A 21,757-nucleotide genomic window follows, 5' to 3' on the forward strand; every position below is an offset into this window, starting at 1 on the left:
ACGCGATGAATTCTTCTATCTGATTTTTTTCTCCCCGAAACACAATATATAGAGTTGGAGTTGGAGTCGGAGGAGCTCTAGGGGGCCCACGAGGTAGGGGGCGCGCCCCCACCCTCGTGGACAGGTGGTGGGCCCCCTGGCCTTCATCTTTTGCAGGTATTTTTTATATTTTCCAAAAACCGTGAAGTTTCAGGTCATTCCGAGAACTTTTGTTTCTGCACATAAATAACACCATGGTAATTCTGCTGAAAACAGCGTCAGTCCTGGTTAGTTCCATTCAAATCATGCAAGTTAGAGTCCAAAACAAGGGCAAACGTGTTTGGAAAAGTAGATACGACAGAGACGTATCATCCCTCCACCGTCGCAAAACGCCGGGCCTGCTAGTAAAGTTAGACATACCAAAGGCGTTCGACACCGTCTCCTGGGAATACCTATTGGAGCTGCTCCAACAGCTAGGGTTTAGTGCGCGCTGGCGGGACTGGGTGGCTCGTCTACTCGTCTCGTCTTCTTCTGCGGTCTCCCTCAACGGTTCGGTCGGCCCTAGCATCCTCCACCGCCGTGGGTTGCGTCAAGGAGACCCGCTCTCCCCCTTCCTATTCATTTTGGCCATCGACCCACTGCACCACCTCATCGCGGAGGCAGTCGATCAGCAGATGCTACATCACCTCCCAGGCAGCGACCTGGCGCTTCGTGTAAGCCTCTACGCCGACGACGCAGTTATCTTCATAAACCTTAGACATGAAGAGGTAGACTCTCTGCTGCACATCCTTAGTGACTTTGGCAAGGCAACCGGGCTCTGTATCAACCCAGCCAAATCCACGGTCTCGCTGATCCGTTGCGAGAACATCAACGTCGAGGAGGTGCTCCATGGTTTTGTAGGCTCCATCGCCCCTTCCCCATAAATATCTTGGGCTGCCGGTCTCTACGGACCGCCTTGGCTTGGTCCACCTCCAGTTTATCATCGACAGAATCAAGGCAAGGCTTGCGGGCTGGAAGGGCAAACTGCTTCCGATGGCCGACCGCCGCGTCCTCGTCCGATGTGTGCTGAGTGCCATGCCAACCTTCGCCCTCACCGCCCTCCGTGTCCCAAGGAAAATTCTCAAGGAGATCGATAAGTGCAGGCGACGTTTCCTCTGGTGCCAGGACGACGAGATTTCGGGGCCAGCTGCAAGGTTAACTGGCGTGTGGTCTGCGCCCCGACGGAGCAAGGAGGCTTGGGCATCCCTGACTTGCAGTGTTTTGGTAGAGTGCCACGGCTGCGCTGGCTCTGGATGGCCTGGCACCACCCGGAGCGGCCTTGGGTGGGCACTGAGCTTCCCTGCGACGATGCGGACAAGGCCCTCTTCGCGGCCTCCACCAGTGTTGCGATCGGCGACGGGGCTCGGGCCTCCTTCTGGCTCTCTTCATGGATCGGCCAAGGCTGCCTCTCGCAGCAATTCCCAAGGCTATTCAGCTACTCGTGGCGCAAGAACAGATCAGTGCGGGAAGCCCTCAGAGACGACACGTGGATCAGCGACCTTGACCACGACAACAACCGCCATCTTCTGCCGAACGTCCTCACCCTTCATCGCTTGCTTCAGGACACGGACGCGCAGCTGCAGCCAGGAATGCCGGATGACCTGACGTGGAGCAGAGCGAGCTCAGGAAAGTACACAGCGAAGTCAGCCTACCTGGCGCAGTTCCATGGAAGAATGGCGACCCACTTCGACTGCCTGGTTTGGAAGGCCTGGGCGCCGGGCAAAATCAAAATCTTTGCCTGGTTGCTACTCCAGGATCGGCTCTGGTGCAATGAGAGACTCTGGCGGCGGGGCTGGACCAACGCTTACTTCTGCCAGCTCTGCGTCAGAAACCTCGAGTCCTCGCGCCACCTCTTCTCGGGATGCCAGGAAGCCGGACGGATTTGGGCCGAGCTGGGGCTGTGGCACGGCTTCTCGGCTCTCACCCCGGCCGAGAGCTGGCACCAGGGCTATTGGGGAACGTAGTAATTTCAAAATTTTTCCTATGCACACGCAAGATCATGGTGATGCATAGCAACAAGAGGGGAGAGTGTTGTCCACATACCCTCGTAGACCGAAAGCGGAAGCGTTAGCACAACGCGGTTGATGTAGTCGTACGTCTTCACGATCCGACCGATCCAAGTACCGAACGCACGACACCTCCGAGTTCAGCACACGTTCAGCTCGACGACGTCCCGTGAACTCCGATCCAGCAGAGCTTCACGGGAGAGTTCCGTCAGCACGACGGTGTGGTGACGGTGATGATGTTGCTACCGACGCAGGGCTTCGCCTAAGCACCGCTACGATATGACCAAGGTGGAATATGGTGGAGGGGGGCATCGCACACGGCTGGGAGAGATCAACTGATCAACTTGTGAGTCTAGAGGTGCCCCCGACCCCTGTATATAAAGGAGCAAGGGGGGAGGCCGGCCGGCCCTCTATGGGCGCGCCAGGAGGAGGAGTCCTCCTCCTAGTAGGAGTAGGACTCCCCTTTCCTACTCCTACTAGGAGGAGGAAAGGAAGGAGGAGAAGGAGAAGGAAGGAGAAGGAGGAAGAAGAGGAAAGGGGGCCGGCCCCCTAGTCCAATTCGGTTTGGGCTAGGGGGGCCACGCGCCCTGCCTCCTCTCTTCCACCACTTGGCCCATGAAGCCCATTACTTCTTCCTCGTATTCCCGTAACTCCCCGGTACTCCCGAAAATACCCGAATCACTCGAAACCTTTCTGATGTCCGAATATAGTCGTCCAATATATCGATCTTTATGTCTTGACCATTTCAAGACTCCTCGTCATGTCCCCGATCTCATCTGGGACTCCGAACTACCTTCGGTACATCAAATCACATAAACTCATAATACAATCGTCACCGAAACTTTAAGCGTGCGGACCCTACGGGTTCGAGAACTATGTAGACATGACCGAGACATGTCTCCGATCAATAACCAATAGCGGAACCTGGATGCTCATATTGGCTCCCACATATTCTACGAAGATCTTTATCGGTCAGACCACATAACAACATACGTTGTTCCCTTTGTCATCGGTATGTTACTTGCCCGAGATTCGATCGTCGGTATCTCAATACCTAGTTCAATCTCGTTACCGGCAAGTCTCTTTACTCGTTCCGTAATACATCATCCCACAACTAACTTATTAGTTGCAATGCTTGCAAGGCTTAAGTGATGTGCATTACCGAGAGGGCCCAGAGATACCTCTCCGACAATCGGAGTGACAAATCCTAATCTCGAAATACGCCAACCCAACAAGTACCTTTGGAGACACCTGTAGAGCACCTTTATAATCACCCAATTACGTTGTGACGTTTGGTAGCACACAAAGTGTTCCTCCGGTAAACGGGAGTTGCATAATCTCATAGTCATGGGAACATGTATAAGTTATGAAGAAAGCAATAGCAACAAACTAAACGATCAAGTGCTAAGCTAATGGAATGGGTCAAGTCAATTACATCATTCTCCTAATGATGTGATCCCGTTAATCAAATGACAACTCATGTCTATGGCTAGGAAACATAACCATCTTTGATCAACGAGCTAGTCAAGTAGAGGCATACTAGTGACACTCTGTTTGTCTATGTATTCACACATGTATCATGTTTCCGGTTAATACAATTCTAGCATGAAGAATAAACATTTATCATGATATAAGGAAATAAATAATAACTTTATTATTGCCTCTAGGGCATATTTCCTTCAAGGGCAGCTCCACCGCGATCATACTAGGCATCCTGGAGCAGACCCAACACCAATGGCGAAAGGGCATACGGATGCTGTGCTGGCTTGCTTGCTGGGAGATATGGCAGGAGAGAAACAACTGCACCTTCAGGCAGCACCTGCCGTGCGCGGCAAGAATCATCAAGCGCATAATAGACAACATCGAGCTATGGAGAACCACATGAGCTGCATGCTTAGAGAGCCCCTTCGGGGACCCCCCTTGAGAGATAAACCCCCCTTGCTCCTAGGGTTTTGGCCGTCTGTGGCATTCCCTGAAACTTTGATCCTAGGATCCTCACCACCATTGTTGTTTTTCCACTGCTTTCTGCTATGATCAATGAAAACGCCAGCAATTGCTGGATCTTTCAAAAAAAACATTTCACTATAATAACTTGGATTCATGGATTACAAAAAAGAGCTCCTCCGACTGAGGTACCTTTCAGACGACAAGCGGTGCAAAGAAAAAGAGAGATATGAGAGCACAAGATAATTAAATCCCTCGAAAAGAGAGCGAGAGGAAATATAAATAGCTGTAATTGTGAGCAACGCTTCATCTCCCATCGAATAGAACTGTCACCAAGGACTCACCAGATCGGCTGCAAATGCCCGCCGCCGATGGAAGGCACGGCGTGATGTATGAATCGAACCCTTCGCTCTGCATCAAGGCCATCTCGTTGTAGCTCATGTAGGTTGGAGTCAAATGAGGGACGGCTTGATCACCGTCTAGATATTGCATGACCTTTCGCATGCTAGGCCTTGTGTTGGGCGATGGGTGCGCGCACAACAAACCTAGTTTGAGTATGATACTGACCTCTTCCATGTTGAATTTCCCCTCGAGCCGAGAATCCACCGTATCGATGATTGAGCCATTGCGGTGGTGCTCAAGCACCCAGTCGACCAACACCATCGGGTTGTTATGCTCGTCACTCCCGATTGGCCTGCGTCCACAGACGACCTCTAGGAGAAACACACCAAATGCAAATACATCGGTTGAGGGTGTTGCCTTCCCCGTGCGCATAAGTTCTGGCGCTAGGTATCCCATGGTACCAACGACATGTGTTGTTTGAGCATTTGTACCATGGTCGTATAGCCTTGCCAGACCAAAGTCACCGAGCCGCCCGTTCATCTCCCTATCCAGTAGCACATTGCTTGCTTTTATATCTCGGTGGATGACGACTTGCTCCCAATCCTCGTGTAAATACAATAAACTTGATGCGATACCTTTGACAATCAAGTACCTTTGAGGCCAACATAGAGCTGGCCCATTCTTATTGTGCAAATACTTGTCAAGGCTGCCATTTGCCATGTAGTCATACACCAAAAGAAGTTCACCGTTGCGCCGGCAATAGCCTAACAGCTGCGTGAGATTTCGATGCCGGAGACGACCAACGCTCACCGCTTCGGCAATGAACTCCCGTATTCCTTGCCTTGAGTCATGTGACACTCTTGACGGCGATCTCCAAATTAGATACAGGAAGTACCCCTTTGTATACTTTCCCAAACCCTCCAACGCCGAGTACATTTCTGTTCTTGAACCCATCGGTGGCATGGAACAAGTCCTTGTATGCGAATCGGTGTGGGCCGAAATCTTCCTCCCAATCTTCGCGCACCTCTGCAAACCGATGCCGCCGGCGCCACACGATGAACGTGACGGCCAACACCGCGGCGATGAGCAACATGATGGCTAATGGTAGAGTGATGTACAAGATCTTGGACCGAGGTCTGGGACCCACATGCGGCAGGCTGGGCAGCTTAGAGAAGTCGAGCGGCGGAGCAGGTCCGTCGAAGCTGAAGCTCCATCCAAGGACGTAGTGGTGCGTGGACACCACGCCCGACGATGATGAGAAGCCAGCATACATCGTGTCCGCCATGATAGTGGAGAGGTCAATGGCTTCAGAGAGCAAGGGATTCTTGGGCTTGGGAGCTTGTACGGGAGCTAATGTCACATTGAGCCGCCGGCCCTCGCCGTCGTAGTCCACCCACACCTGCATTGGCCTGCGGCTATTCAGCATCAGGGCTCGGAAGGCCATGTCGCGGGGTAGTAGCCGGCGGGCTTGGCCTGCTGCGAGATGAGGCTGTTGACGTTGATGCCGACGTGGTTGCTGTTGATGTCGCTCAGCCCGGGGTTCCGGATGGTGTCGAGCTCGACGGCCAAGATGTGGCCGCTCGCGGTGCCGTTGGTCGCGTTGAGGAGGCCTAGGTACTGTCCGCCGTTGGCCGATGAGAGGTCCGAGGTCGGCGCGACCACGAAGGCGAGGCCCTGATCGCTCAGGCCATCGACGACGGACACGATGGCGAACACGAAGGACGCGGAGAAGGAGCGCGCCACGGCCGTGGAGCTCGCCGTCGTGTTGAGGAAGCGGAGCGGGGCTGGGTGGAAGGCGTGGCCTTTTTCCTGGGAAGTGAAGTTGGTGAGGGCGAGGAGGCCGTTGGGAATGACGACGGCGAGACCGTCCAGGGTAAGGTTCGCCGCCGCGAAGCCCTGGTAGGCGAACTGGCCGGCGTCGGCCGACGAGGCCAACAACAGTCCGTTCAGGCTCAACAACAAGATCAGAGGAAGAGTTGGCATGGTTTCTCGCCTCTGGTTTTCTTTTGAGCAAACTGAGGTCTACGTACTCAATTGGTAAAGTTTTTAACCACGATCGGTACATTTTCTGACGGCGTGGAGAATTTTGTTGTGGGTGAGATCGCAGGATTGAGGCGCACCGCACACTAGGCTAGGATAAGTCAGAGAGAGAAGGACGTGTCTGGTAGTCGTAGAGGAGGACTGAGGCGCGCCGCACACTGGGCTGGAAGTCAGTGAGAAGGACGTTGGAAGTCGGCGTCCTAGTTGCAGCGAGTACTACTACTACCAGCAGTCTGGTTTCCATCTAACAGAAGGTAATACAAGTGGAACACAAGTCTGCTACTTTTATGGATAGAATGGACCGGAGACAATTCTCACCCTACCACTGACAACTCTCACCTTCTAGTATTAAGTATGAGTAAACCTTGAGCTTTTTTACGGTGCATCATACTACTGCCAGAAGTGGGTAGTATTGGGTCTAATCCAACCATTAATTTAGGCGGTATTTAAACGTTTCAGGCCGGTTAAGTAAGGGTACTTTTGACCCTAATTTTTCACGGGCAAGCGATGGGTAACTGGGTTCATGGCCTGATAAGCGCCCGTACTGGACATCAGCGTCGCCGCATTGGAGCAGTCAGACCAAAGGACGAGTTGAGCAATGCAGGGTGGCCGCAGCCCCTCCTCGCACGCCACCATCTCCGCCTCAAGGTGGGCCGTGCAGTGCTGCATGCCTGCAGCCATCGGGACGCAACGAAGAGGGCCTTTCTTCATGGTGCCGGAGAATCATGTCCGTGCCGGTCGATTTGTCGGCGGAGTGGCTACCAAAGCTCATGGAGGCCACCGAGATACGTATTACAGTGCGGTGTGTCCAACAACTCGGCTTTTCATTCGCATCTACTTCTTGACTCGTTTACCACGAGGCTGTGCCTTGGCCTTGGCACCATGGATTACAAGTTGGGCACACCGGGATGGGCTCCGGCGAGCCGGTGCAGCCGAGGTCTGGAGGTGGACGTCGCCAGCACGGCAGCTCGAACGTGCTGAGAATACTGCCATCGCAGCAGCATGAAGGATAATGTCAACGTCCGAGGCGTTAGTACATGGTGACGATTGTGTCTAGGAGTGAAGCATCTGCGTCGATGCAGAGACTAGAAAGTTGAAGTGGAGCTAGCATCTGCGTTGAATGCACATACACTGGATCTGTTTTTGCCCCTAACTGCCAAATTGGTATGTCACTGTTCCGATTTTGCCCCTTTAACAGAAAATACTACACGGTTTTAGCAGAAAGTACTATACAGTTTGAGAAGTAGTATGTGTTAATCTGGTCCGTTGGATGGATAAAATGGTTGGCTTATATTAATTTGATGTACTGTAAAAGGTCTCTAAATCTTCTGAAAACTCCAAGTGGTAGCGTGAGAGTTGCCACTCCAATGATAGAAGACAAGAACTCTCACCGCAAAGGACCATGATCTGCGGCGCCACGACGGTGGAGTTCGTCACCGTGGATGGGCCGGAGTGGTTTGGGGAGAAAGACATTGCCTTAGCGGAGTAGTATCCTCTGAAACTGCAAGCGGTCGTAGGTGTGAGCTGGGCAAGACGCAAGAGCGTGTCACGCGGGGTGATAGCGTTTGTCACTGCACATGGTACAAAACTACTCCGTAGAAAAAAAGTATGGCTGAGTGAGACCTCTTTTACTTTTCTATGGAAAAATATGGACTTCCCGGGCTCTTTTCACTATGATTTGAGAAGAAGATTCGCAGCTGTGACTTCTAACAGTCATACGGAGTACACATTTCTGCTCCTTGAAGCCATTTTACGACGACTAGTAGTTGTCTCATGTGTCTGATTCCTGGTTCCGATTTTCTCTGATCTTCACTCATTATCTAAGATTTACTTTCTGGGTATTCTAGTTCTGCACCAATTCGTCCACCGTGAGCTTGGTCAAAGCCCTATTTCAGCAAAACCATCAACGTCCTATGACCCAGATATCTTGTTTTATACTGGAGGGTTTAGCTCGGGCCCGGTGACAAATTTAGGGGACTGAAACTGACTATTTTCTTGGTTCAAAAGTCCAGGGATTATAATTTTTTATGGGACGAAAAGGCCATGGATTTCCATTAAAGAAACTGCCACAGTTTACAAACCAAGAGCAGCAGAAACTCAAAAGGATACCTAACGGATAGGAGGAAGAAAACTAGAGCCTGCAACAATCAGGCAAAGCTTTTTCTGAACCAACTGCACGCAGACAGCTCAAACCAGCGTGACACTTGCACAAGATCACCGCAAAATCCAAACCATCAACAAAAGCAAGTTTCCTAAACAAAACAACACCACTTTAGATCAGCATTGGTGTGTTTATATAATCCTGAAATTCAGTCATAAGAAAGATAAATCACAAGAGCAGACATTTCTAGTAAAATGAGTACAACATAGATACATCGGAACTTCCATAGTCAATTACACAATTCCACTTTTTTTTACTCAGTGCAAGAACCTCATCACCTTCCTCCCGAGAGATCAGAAATGGCACCTACGCTCGTCGAGAACTGTATGGCATCACGTTCTGGTTGAACTCCCCATTGTACATCCGCTCCAGCATGCTGAAGCTTAGGTACGACGGTGACAGGTCCGGGAGGAGCTTGTCACCGTCAAGGTACTGCATGACTTGCCGCATGGTTGGCCTCGCAGTGGGCAACGGGTGTGAGCAGAGCAGTGCTAGTTTCAGCACCAGTGAGACCTTGTCCGGATTAAACCCATCCAGAATTCTTGTATCTGCCACATCAACAATCAGACCATTGCGCCATTGCTCGATTACCCAATCTACGAGCACGATGCGGCTGTTTCGCTCGTTTTGCTGAATTGGCCTCCGTGCACAGATGATTTCCAGAAGGAATGCACCGAAAGCGAACACATCGGTAGACGGGGTTGCCTTACCAGTATGTCCTAACTCGGGGGCTAGGTAGCCCATGGTGCCAACCACATGTGTTGTATGGGCGTCCGCTCCATGATCGTACAACCTTGCAAGGCCGAAATCCCCTAACCGCCCATTCATCTCGCTGTCTAGGAGAACATTGCTCGCTTTCACATCTCGGTGGATGACAACTTGCTCCCAATCCTCATGGAGATACAGTAACCCAGAAGCCACACCTCTGATTATGTGAAACCTTTGACGCCAATCCAGTGTACCTGAAGATCCATCATACAAGTATTTATCAAGGCTTCCGTTTGGCATGTAATCGTAAACCAGGAGAAGCTCCGCCTTGCGCCGGCAGTAACCAAGCAGCGGCACGAGGTTGCGGTGCCGTAGTCGCCCGATGCTTGCAACCTCGGCGACGAACTCCTTCATCCCCTGCCTTGACTCATGGGAGACCCTCTTTACGGCGATCTCCTTGTCAGGCTTGCGGAGTCTACCCCTGTACACACTTCCGAAGCCTCCTACTCCGAGCAGGTTCTTAATGCTGAACCCCTTGGTCGCATGAAACAATTCTTTGTAAGAGAATCGTTGGGGGCCGAACGCGTCCTCCCAGTCCTCACGCAGTTCGGAATACTTGAGACGCCGTCGTACCAAGATGCACACTCCGATGCCTACAGCAAAAACCAGCGTCACCGACGCTATAGGCAGCACAATCTGCAGGATCCTCGAGCGTGGCTTGGTCCAGGCGCGTGGCAAGGCCGGCAGCGCCGAGATGTCCAGCGCCGGGGCTGGCACGTCCAGCGCGAAGCTCCAGCCGAGGACGAAGTGGCGTGTGGACATGACGCCCGTCGCCGACGAGAATCCAACATACGCCGTGCTCTGCACCACACCCGAGAGGTCGACGGTGGTCCGCAGGAGCGGCCTCTTGGGCCTGGCCACGCCCAGGGGAGCCATGGTCACCGTGATCTCCGTGGCCACGCCATCGTAGTCCACCCACACTTGCATTGCCTTCCGGCTGATCAGGCTTAGGTTCTGGAACCGACCTGTGCTATCATCGTAGTATCCGGCGTCGGCGGAATCGATGGATATCAGACTATTGATGTCGACACCGACATGGTTGCTGTTAATGTCACGGAAATCGGCGTTGAGGAGCGTGTCGAGCTCCACGGCGAAGATGCGGGCGCTCCGGTTGCCATTGGTGCCGTTGAGGAGGCCCAAGAACTGGCCTGGAAGCGCAGTGGAGAGCACCTCCCTGGACGCTGAGGCGAAGAAGGTCAGTCCATGGCTGCTCAGGTAGGCGTACGGGCCAAAGATGGCGAAGACGAAAGTGGTCGAGAAGGACCGCACGACGCCGGTGCCGTTCGCCTCGGTGTGGAACGACAGCGGGGACGGGTGGAAGGCCTGGCCTTTCGTCTGAAGGGTGCCATCGGTCAGCATGAGGAGGCCGTTCGGCATGACGGTGGCCCCGCCATTGAGCGTCAGGTTCGCACCCACGAAGCCGTTGTAGGTGAACTGCCGACCGTCATCGCCGCTGCTGCTTCCACCACCGGTGGCGGGGTGGCAGCGATCGGCGGCCACCAGGAGCAGGAGCAGAGTGACCAAGTGGTGAAGCTGGACAAACATAGCTCTCCTACCACTTTGCAGGACGAGCCAGTGGGCTGTGGTGCAGGAAACAGTGAAACACACTCTCTTTGGTTATAGGTTCCCAAAATTTCTACTACTATCCGTATAATATACGACAAGTAATACGGATCGGAGGAAGTACTTGCATACAGCGAATTCTCAGCTTTTGTGTAAGATTGACGAGGTAAAGAGAACTTTTTTTTCAGCGTTTTGCGGTGTGGAAAATTATGAGAGCCTTGTGGCTCGTGGCGCGCGTTTGACCAAACTACCTACTGGAAATGAAATGCATTAATGGGGTCTACAAGTGTGATGTCTACAAATCTACAATGATGGTCTGGCAACACATTTCGACTATACTAGTCATCAACCCGTTACCCGTGCATTTGCACGGGCTAGAAATTTCCCAAGGAAAATCCAAGATTGGACTACACATTCATGACAAATTGTGATCTCCAAACACAAAGTACTAAATCAAATCACCAAATAACCTTATGTAGTTTCATAATTTTCACTTTTATAGGCAAGACGCGAGTCTCTGTATTTGCCCTTATTTATTTAAAAAGATAAAATTATACTTCAGATACTTACTTGTTTCACATAAGGCATTAGTGATATTTTAAGTAAAGAAAACTGGAGTACAAACAACTGAATTCTGTAGAGATGTAAAACCGTAACAAATGTTTGCGTTTTTTTAGCTCCAACATCTATTCATGAAATGATAGTTTTATTTGTACATGGACAACATATACCACCGTGTCAATGTTTAGTTGAACATGTAATTTTGTGTAGTAGATGCGGAATACATATTTGTAAGTCAGATGTGCAGTAAGGAAATGGTACTTAAGTGAAACTGTAACTACAGTCAGATGTGCAGTATTTTTGTGTTTGTTTAGTTAACATTCTTTCCTCGTCTTTATGACTGTTTTGGTTTTGAAGTCCAGCACTTCTTTCCTTCCTATATCTTTGCATACAGTAAAGCTAATTTTTTATAATCATGTAGGAAATATTTGTGGATGCTAATAATCCAGATAGATACATTTTGACCATAAAAAGGACAGTTTACCTTTGGCGGAAAGAGGTCTGCAAATAATGGAAATAGCGGTGATGCGAATAAGGACGTAAAGAGCATGGCTTCATGACTGCAGAGAGGGTGGAGCATCTGAAAATAGTGAAAAGTGCATCACTAATAAAAATAAATTTAGGTGCCAGAATAGCAAAACATGTGCATATTTCTAGTTCATATGCATTATTCTCCTAGTAAAGGAAGATAAACATCCTCACACTCTGTACTTGATTATTATTTTCGCACCTTAGACAGCAAAGGTTATATTTCCTTAGCTAAGGCTTCATATGTTCCTCACTAACATTGAACTTGATGCTTGCAAACTTTAGAGATCGATAGAGTTCAGGAAAATTTCCTCATTCACAAAAAAAGAAAGATATAAAGAAGTTACATATACAGTTTCTGAATCAACAGCCATTACGTATTTGAAAAGTATGCAATGTAAAGGAAGTCTGTCACCATACATCTGCACTAAGTGGAGATCTTTAGATACCTTGCACATCTGTCATTATTCACTTATTGTAGCTATAAAAGGCACATGGAAGGAAGCTAGTAATATATAGTAAACTCCAGAAGATTGCCTTGCATAATTCCATTTTTAGGTCAATACCGTAATCCTAGAAACACATGATCGGTGGCTTTTATATGTAGGCCTTTTCCCCTTGTTTCTAAGAAGAGATCACAACAACAAAATCTCAGGTATACCAAAAATGTAATAATTAGCATGACATGAAGATCACAATTAATTTTGTTAATTAGTATGGTCAAGATAAACTGCAATGTTTGTTAGAACTGGACATAATTTAGAGAGGCTTACAGGTGCATTGGCACATACTTGTAGTTAAAACCTCTGCCCAGCCTGAAGTAAGAGAGGACATGACCATGGAGGCTGCAGAACATACAAACTGCAAGAGATAAGACCATTGTCCAACCTGAAGAAAGGGAGGACTTGACTGAGGAGGCTGCAGAACATATCAATTGCAGCATATAAGTATATAACTCATTAGAAAGATCATTACAATAGTTCTACGGTATATTTTCATTTATAAAAAGATAAATATGTACAGACAAAGGTAAAAAAAGTACAGGCCATCTAGCCAACTCCAGTTTTTTCCAACATAGTTAACATTATCTATGAGTTCTTATGAGAAAAGGGAATTCATCCATTGCTCAAGAGCGGCGATGTTCTTTTCTTTTGTTCGATTTGACCAGAGAAAGATCTTGATATAAACCTTGCTTCCAGGCATGAATTCCTGAGGGAACAGCCTTGAAGATTTTCCCATTCCTTTGCATCCAAATGTTCCAACATCCCATAATCACAATGTCCATGGCAATCGGGGCTGGGAAGCATTGCTTGAGAGAAATGATATTATCAAAAGTAGAAACACCTCTGCATCTGCGTGGAGCAATAGAATCCCAGCAAGAGAGGGCAAAATGGCAATCCCAGAGGAGGTGTAGGGATGTTTCTTCAACATGATCTTGACAGATGGCACATTCATAACTCTGAAGCAAGAAATTTTTCCTTTTAAGCAGACTCCTGGAGCTAACTCTGTCATGAAGCAGCAACCAAAAGAAGATTTTGTGTCTGATCCTGCTGGCAGCTTTCCAAAGATCTTTAAACAGGAGATGAGTATCATGAGGTCCCAACAGATGTTTGTACATCTTGCTAACAGAGAAATTATTAGACTTCCACTCATATGCCCAGGAATCATTAGAATTTTCCAACTGGAGCAAAACTGGATTAATATCCTGTAGTTGCTGGAAGGCAATAACCAAGAGAGGAGTATGAAAGTGCTGCATAAGGTCTAAGGACTGCTTCATGGTGGCCACTGAGCTTTGGTCATCTATTGCAAAAGAATGCAGTTCTGGATATTTCTAAGCCAGGGGAACTTGGAGCCAGGTGTCCGTCCAAAACAGAGTAGAATCACCCTTTCCCACAGAAGAACTTGCCACTTCCTTGAAGAGAGGGACTAATTTCAAATGTGCTTTCCACCAAAAAGATCCTTCCATTTTCCCTTGTGGTGGGTTGGTGGCGTAATAAGATTCCCAGATCAAATTAACCCAAGGTAAATTATGCTTGTTGAAGAACTTGTGTAGATTTTTATGCTTGGACGGACACCTGGCTCTAGAGTTTTCACATGGTTATTATGCTTGGAATCAGAAGTTACCTGGCCACATTGGGCAAAATTTCGTGTTTTGACCCTTTTTTGAAACCTATTCGAGATCTGATCCTAAGTTGATTTTTTTTCGAGATTTGACCCTTTTGCTACCGCCAGAGTCCATGGCGGTAGGGTCTAACAGCCTACCGCCAGGGACTTTGGCGGTAGGAAACATCTCTACCGCCAAACAGGCTGACGGTAGCCTGCACAACCCTACCGCCAAGGTGCTTGGCGGTAGGCACGAGCACACACTGTGTTCAATACTTAGGCGGGTTTTGACGGTAGGGCATGCAACCCTACCGCCAGGGTCCTTGGCGCTAGGCTGTTATACCCTACCGCCATGGTCCCTGGCGGTAGCAAAAGGGTCAGATCTCGAAATTTTTTCAAACAAGAGTCAGATCTCGAATAGGTTTGAAGAAAGGGTCAAAACACGAAATTTAGCCGCCACGGTGTGAGTGTGACAATGGGAGGCATGAAGAGGGGCACAATGGCAGTAATTTTAGATTGGCTTAAAATGCACTCGTGTTACTTAAATTTGTAGCCTAATCTCACTTTGATCATTGTTCTAAAAAATGATGATTTACAATTAAAAAAATAATAATAAAATGATGATTTATGGTCAACGGAGACGATTTCGGGGCCCATGTATTTGGCTTGCGTGGCATGTCTTGACCGGTCCATGCGCCTGCTCGCAAAGTGCACATCCAATTTATCATGTATCCTTTTCTATTTTTATTTTTCATCCTTTTTGTCTACATTTCATGACTCTTTAACATTTTATAAGTTTTTTATTTATTTTCACTTACTTTTATATTGTTTTGTACTTACCATTTCCTTTTCTTTTTGACAAATACATGAACATTTTTGAAGAGATACATGAACAAATATTTTTCTTGTGGGGAAAACTTCTGATCTATTCATCTTCAATAATGGTAATACAATGAACACTAAAAATAATAAAAATTACACCCAAATCAGTAGACCACCTATCAATGACTACAAGCAAAAAATAGTTGATTACAAGCAAAAAATTCATCTCCCATCTAGAAGAACGGTTGCCGACGACACGTCAGATACACCGCAGATGGTCATCCCTGGCTTAGGGCATGACATGATGTATGAATCAAACCCTTCATTCTCCATGAGAACCAACATGCTGTAGCTCATGTATGTCGATGGTAAATCAGGAACTAATTGGACACCATCGAGGTATTGCATGACCTTTTGCACAGGAGGCCTCACATTGGGCGATGGGTGCGTGCACAACAAACCTAGTTTGAGCACAAGAGTGACCTCATGTGTGTTGAATTTACTCATGAGGCATGGATCCACCGTGTCAATGATTGAGCCATTGTGGTGGTGCTCAAGCACCCAGTCGACTAACATCACCCTATTGTTATGCTGACCACTCTCAATGGGCCTGCGTCCACATACAACCTCTAGGAGAAACACGCCAAATGCAAATACATCGGTTGAAGGTGTTGCCTTTCCAGTGCGCACAAGTTCTGGTGCGAGGTATCCCATAGTGCCAACCACATGTGTTGTTTGAGCATCAGTGCCATGATCGTACAACCTTGCTAGGCCAAAATCGCCGAGCCTTCCATTCATCTGCTTATCCAAGAGCACATTGCTTGCTTTTATATCTCGGTGGATGACGACTTGTTCCCAATCCTCATGTAGATACAATAAACTTGATGCAACACCTTTGATGATCCAATATCTTTGAGGCCAATCCAAAGTTGCTCCGTTGTTATTGTACAAGTATTTGTCAAGGCTACCATTTTCCATGTAGTCATACACCAAGAGAAGTTCACCGTTGCGCCGGCAATAGCCTAGTAACTGTGCTAGATTCCTGTGGCGGAGACGACCAATGGTCACCACTTCAGCAATGAACTCTCTTATACCTTGTCTTGAGTCATGTGATACTCTCTTCACCGCGATTTCCAAATTGGATCCAGAAAGTATCCCTTTGTATACTTTGCCAAACCCTCCGGCACCGAGTAAATTTCCATTCTTGAATCCATCAGTGGCACGAAATAGATCTTTGTATGCGAACCGGTGTGGGCCGAACTCATCCTCCCAATCTTCGCGCACCTCAGCAAATCGACGCCGGCGCCACACAAAGAAGGAGGCGGCAGCTAGGACCGCGGCGATGATCAATACGGTGGCTAGTGGAAGCACGAGAGCCAAGATCATGGACCGATGCTTCGAACCCACACGCGGCAGTGCTGGAAGCTTAGAGAAATCAAGAGGCGGGGCAGGCCCGTCCAAGCTGAAGCTCCATCCAAGCACATAGTGGTGCGTCGACACCACGCCGGACGACGACGAGAAGCCAACATACATTGTGTCCGTGAGGACAGTGGAGAGATCAATGGCTTCAGAGAGGAGAGGATACCTCGGTCTGGGCTCCTGCGCAGGAGCCAATGTCACATTGAGTTGCCTGGCCTGGCCATCGTAGTCCACCCACACCTGCATCGGCTCGCGGCTGTTCAACATCAGGTCTCGAAAGGTGGCACCGTCATCGCCATAGTAGCCGGCCGGCTTGGCCTTCCGCGAAATGAGGCTGTTGACGTTGATGCCCACGTGGTTGCTGTTGATGTCACGGAACTCTGGGTTCATGATGGTGTCGAGCTCGACTGCCAACATGTGGTCGCTCGCGGCGCCGTTCGTCGCGTTGAGGAGGCCCAGATACTGCCCGGCGATCGCCGTTGAGAGGTTCGTGGTCGGGGCGACCACGAAGGCGAGCCCTTGGTCGCTCAGGCCATCGTAGTTGGAGACGATGGCGAACACGAAGGACGTGGAGAAGGACCGCGCCACGGCAGTGGAGTTGGTCGCCCCGTTGACGTCGAGGAAGCGGAGAGGGGTGGGGTTGAAGGCATGGCCTTTCGTCTGGAGGGTGAAGTTGGTGAGTGCGAGCAGGCCGTTGGGCATGACGGCGGCGAGACCATCCAGCGTAAGGTTCGCCGCCGCGAAGCCCTGGAAGGCGAACTGGCCCTCGTCGGCGGACGAGCACGAGACCAACTCTCCGCCCATGCTCAACAGCAAGAGCAGAAGAAGAGCCGGCATGGTTTCTTGCCAGATTTAGTGCCGCTGGCCTGCTGCGCTTCCTTCAAGAGAAAGCAGCTCAATCGGTACAGTTTTTGGCGGGGTGGAGATTGGCCGTAGGGCTGAGCCGCACCGCACACCTTGGCTGAAAGTCATGGAGATAATGGCATGCCTGGCAGTATCAGAAGGAGCCGAGGTCGTAGTTGCCGTGAGTACTAGTCTACTACTCATTGATTTGTTCTCTTTGAATGAAAAAGGCTGCTACACATTTGTCTTGGTGTGTATGTAATACCTAGCTGACACGGCGCCTGTGTAGACCGGAGAAAAATCTGCGAGGGTTCTTGTCAAAGATGGCTGCTTATGAAATTGCAAATGGTTGATATTGCGAGCTGGGGAAGCGCAGTGCCGTGCAGCGTGGTAGCGTCACCTGGTTGAAAAGGAGGATTGCTGACTATTCACCTTCAGCCGTTCACATGAAGAAACGAATATCTAAATTGTGGATGTCACCTAGACGGCTAAACCAGTTCAGTTTATTTTTTCAACAATCATAGCACATCAACCTTAAGTCCGTTTTCTGCAGTTTAATTTTATAGAAAAAACACACACGTCTAACTTTATAAACAAAGCCATAACAGCAACATCATCCAACAAACAAGTAGGTAGAAACCGATACAACAAGTTTCAGCCATAAGAGGCCACCACTAATACGGTTAAGTCAAGCAAACGGTTTAAACCGACGCATTTTCAAACCGCCGCCTTACAAAGGTGTGCAATATGGGGGGTTCATCTCACACGATACACGATAACCGTGTGTGATAGGGCTTAAGAATGCAACCGTTTTGCAAAAAAACAATCATATGATATGCTCGAACCTGTCCAACACGCGGCTACTCTAATTTGTATGATTTGAACGGAACTAACTTGGGCTGACGATGTTTTCAGCAGAATTGACATGGTGTTGTTTTTGTGCAGAAATAAAAATTCTCGAATTGAGCTAAAAATTTACGAAGATTATTTTAGAATACATAAAAAATATTGGCGAAGGAAATTACCAGAGGAGGGCCACCAGGGCGCCACAAGCCCAGGGGCGCGCTTGGCAGGCTTGTGGGCCCCTGGCATCTCCCACAACCCTAACTCCAACTCCATAAGTACCTATTCGCCAAGAAAACAAATCAAAAAGAAGGAATTATCGCGTTTTAAGATACGGAGCCACCGCCACCTTCTGTTCTTCATCGGGAGGGCTGATCTGAAATCCGTTTTGGGCTCCAGAGAGAGGGATTCGACTCCTTCGTCATCATCAACCTTCCTCCATCACTAATTTCATGATGCTCACCATCGGAAGTGGGTAATTCCTTCGCAGGCTTGCTGGACGGTGATGGGTTGGATGAGATTTATCATGTAATTGAGTTAGATTTGTTAGGGTTTGATCCCTAGTATCTACTATGTTCTGAGATTGATGTTGCTGTAATTTTGCTATGCTTAGTGCTTGTCACTAGGGCCCGAGTGCCATGATTTCAGATCTGAACCCTTTATGTTACCACAAATACATTTGTGTTCTTGATTCTATCTTGCAAGTTATACACACCTATTACGTGTTATGATCCGCATACCCCAAGGTGACAATAACAGGGATTCTTTCTGGTGATTACCATAACTTGAGGAGTTCATGCATTCACTATGTGTTAATGCTTTGTTCTGGTTGAGGCCTTAATATCCCTTAGTTTTCTTATGGACCCCGCTGCCACAGGAGGGTAGGACAAAAGATGTCATGTAAGTTCTTATCGCAAGCACATATGACTATATACGGAATACATGCCTACATTACATTGATGAATTGGAGCTAGTTATATGTCGCCCTAGGTTATAATTGTTACATGATGAATGTTATCCAACATAATTATCCATCACCGATCCAATGCCTACAATCTTTCACATATTGATCTTTGCTAAGTCACTACTATTGTTGGTACTGTCACAATTTGTTGAGTAACTTAGAATTTATATCTGTTGTTCACTATGAAGAATCTGAATGATGATAGAACAACGATCGTTCCCTCTAGGACGAGGGGCGGTAAGGAATTGTTATCTAGCTCTGCACTTGATTCGTCTCCTGTTTTGAGTAAGCTTGCACCACCACCACCTGCTATTAAGTTAATTACTTTGGTTTAATTTGATAATTTCCATGGTTATGAAACCAAAACCGTTGTAGCACATCTTACTAAACTAGATGATATAGCCACCTTATTTGCTCACGAGGAAAAACACACTACTACTATATTCTTATGTTGTTTCCTTTCTCGTTAAAGGGTGATGCTAAGATATGGTTTAATACTCTTGCTCCTGATTGTGTGTGTAGTCCACATGATATGATATATTACTTATCTGAAAAATATTTTCTTGCTCATAAGAAACAAGTTGCCTTACAGGAAATATTTAACTTTGTGCAATTTGAAGAAGAGAATCTCCCTTAAGCTTTGGGGAGGCTTCTCCAGTTAGTTAATGCTTTCACGATCATCCTCTCAAGAAAAATGTAATTCTTGATATCTTTTATAATGAACAAATCGATGCTTCTAGGGATTACCTAGATAGTTGTGCTGGTTGTGTTTTCAGGGAACTGTTGAACAAGCTGAAGGTCTATTGAATAATAAATTGCGGAATGATAATGATTGGACACTTCCTAAACCACCACCTAAACCAACTCCGAAGAAGAGGGGTATTCTATTTCTCAGTCCTAAAGATATGCAAGAGGCAAAGAAATCTATGAAAGAAAAAGGTATTAGAGCCGAAGATGTTAAGAATTTACCACCAATTTAAAAAATACATGGACTTGACACCCCGACACACGTAGTAGAGGTAATTTTTTTATATAAAATTGGATGAAGGTGATATTCCTTACAATAAATCTCCTAGTCAATGCTTGTATGAATTTGATAACTACATTATCAAGCAAGATCACTTTAATGCTTATGTTAAGAAACAATTGAAACGTAATGCCTATACAATTGATCGCTTGAGTGACTTGTTGTTTAGAATTGCAATGATGTTAAAGGTGTAGGAAAACATGCTTCTATGGTCCAGACTCAGTTAGAACAAGTAGCTAAGTCATAAAAGGATTTGCTTAATGAAATGAATAGTAATATGAATGATCATGCTGTTAGATCAATGACTAGAGGAGGTAGAATGACTTAGGAGCCACTATATCCTGAAGGTCACCCTAAAAGAATTGAACAAAACTCTCAAATAATTAATAATGATGCACCTAGTTCTTCTAAGAAGAAAAAGAAAAAGAAAAATGATAGGACTTTGCATGCTCCTAGTGAACCTGAGGTAGAAAAACCTTCTGAGAACAGTAATGATGTTTTTATTTGTGATGCTGAAACACAATCTGGTAATGAACATTCACTTAGTGATAATGATAATGATAATGATGATATTCATGTAGATGCTCTGTGACACCCTGATAGTTAAGCTACAATAAACCCCTGTTAATGATGCTAGGTCATCGTAATTAAAATTTTGCTAAACCTCACCCATTTCAAAATTAGTTCAAATACAAATTCAAATAACAAGTCAAAGTATAGTTTCATAAAATAGTGAATTAAAAATGTTTATTAGGTTGCAAATATTCACTAAGGAATTACCATGTAGAAACCAACATCATTTGAATCACAGATAAAACCCTAGGAAATTAATAAGTGCTCCAACAGTAAATAAAATGGCCTTTGCAAAATTATTAGTTATTTATTTAACTCCAATTGCCTCCAAACTTTATGTGCCACTCCAAAATATTGTGCTTGAATTATGTGCCAAATTTCATGTTTAACTAAATTCATTTGCCTTGGCTAATAAAAATAAAAAATAGTTAAAATAAAACAAAAATAAAAAAGGAAAAGAAGAAAGAAGCTACGTGCTGCTGGGCCTCTAGTGCACAGTGTGCAGGCCCAGCCCAGAACGAGGTCGTCGTCCTCCCTGTTCATCCCCTGCGCGGTGGACACCGCGCGCGCGTCCATGCCGCGGATGAGCCACGCAGAGCTCATCCGGTGCTTCTTCGACATCTACAAGGCCCCCTAGATGCCGATGAAAACCCTAGCTTGAACCCTCACTCTCTCCCTCGCCCGCTCCCTCTCAAATCTCGCTTGCCCAAACGCACCAGTCGTCGCGCCTCGTCGTTGGCGTGGCCACCGGCCACCTTCCGCCATTCCAAGCTGTCCATGGGACCGCCGTTGCCGACCACGACGCCTGGTCTTGCTGGATGGCACCGGGACGCCACATCGACGCCGCCCTCGCTGATCCCCTTCGCCGAGCTCCGCCTCTACATCGCCGTAGATCCGCGCCACCGTGAACTCCCCGCCCTCCTCGAGCTGCTCCTCGACCCCCATTGTGAGCCGCCGCGCCTTTGCGCTCCTCTCCTCCCCTCCTAACCGCCCCTAGATGCCCAAGCCACCATAGCCAAACCTCACCGCCGTCGCTTGCCTCGCCGTTGTGGCCACTGGACTCTGAGCTCGCGCCTGAGCAGTGCCTCGAGCTTCCGGGCCTCACCGGAGCTCAATGCGACCCCCAGCTCCCCTCCTAGTGCCCCTAGCCCCGAGTCTAAGTTCGCCCGACTCCGGTCGCCGCTGACGTCGAAGCCCCGCTCAACTCTGGCCACCGCGGCCTGCGAAACCAC

General features: G+C 47.9%; 1 protein-coding gene and 1 pseudogene across 1 annotated transcript; both read right to left on the minus strand.

The window, feature by feature from the left end:
* Positions 1–3,594: 3,594 nt before the first annotated feature.
* Positions 3,595–11,079, minus strand: LOC125535528 (annotated as a pseudogene).
* A 3,854-nt stretch (positions 11,080–14,933) lies between these two features.
* LOC125536540 (L-type lectin-domain containing receptor kinase SIT2-like) lies at positions 14,934–17,345 on the minus strand. Its single transcript, XM_048699772.1, has one exon. It carries the CDS (start codon positions 17,110–17,112, stop codon positions 15,079–15,081), a length of 2,034 nt encoding a protein of 677 aa, XP_048555729.1. The 5' UTR covers positions 17,113–17,345; the 3' UTR covers positions 14,934–15,078.
* Between the last annotated feature and the right edge of the window lie 4,412 nt (positions 17,346–21,757).

The sequence above is a fragment of the Triticum urartu genome, chromosome 2 (assembly GCF_003073215.2).
Source record: "Triticum urartu cultivar G1812 chromosome 2, Tu2.1, whole genome shotgun sequence".
NCBI lineage: Eukaryota > Viridiplantae > Streptophyta > Magnoliopsida > Poales > Poaceae > Triticum > Triticum urartu.

What these genes read in the sequence shown, in the direction of transcription:
- LOC125536540 (XM_048699772.1), bottom strand. Translation starts at nt 17,112, where the DNA reads ATGCCGGCTCTTCTTCTGCTCTTGCTGTTGAGCATGGGCGGAGAGTTG.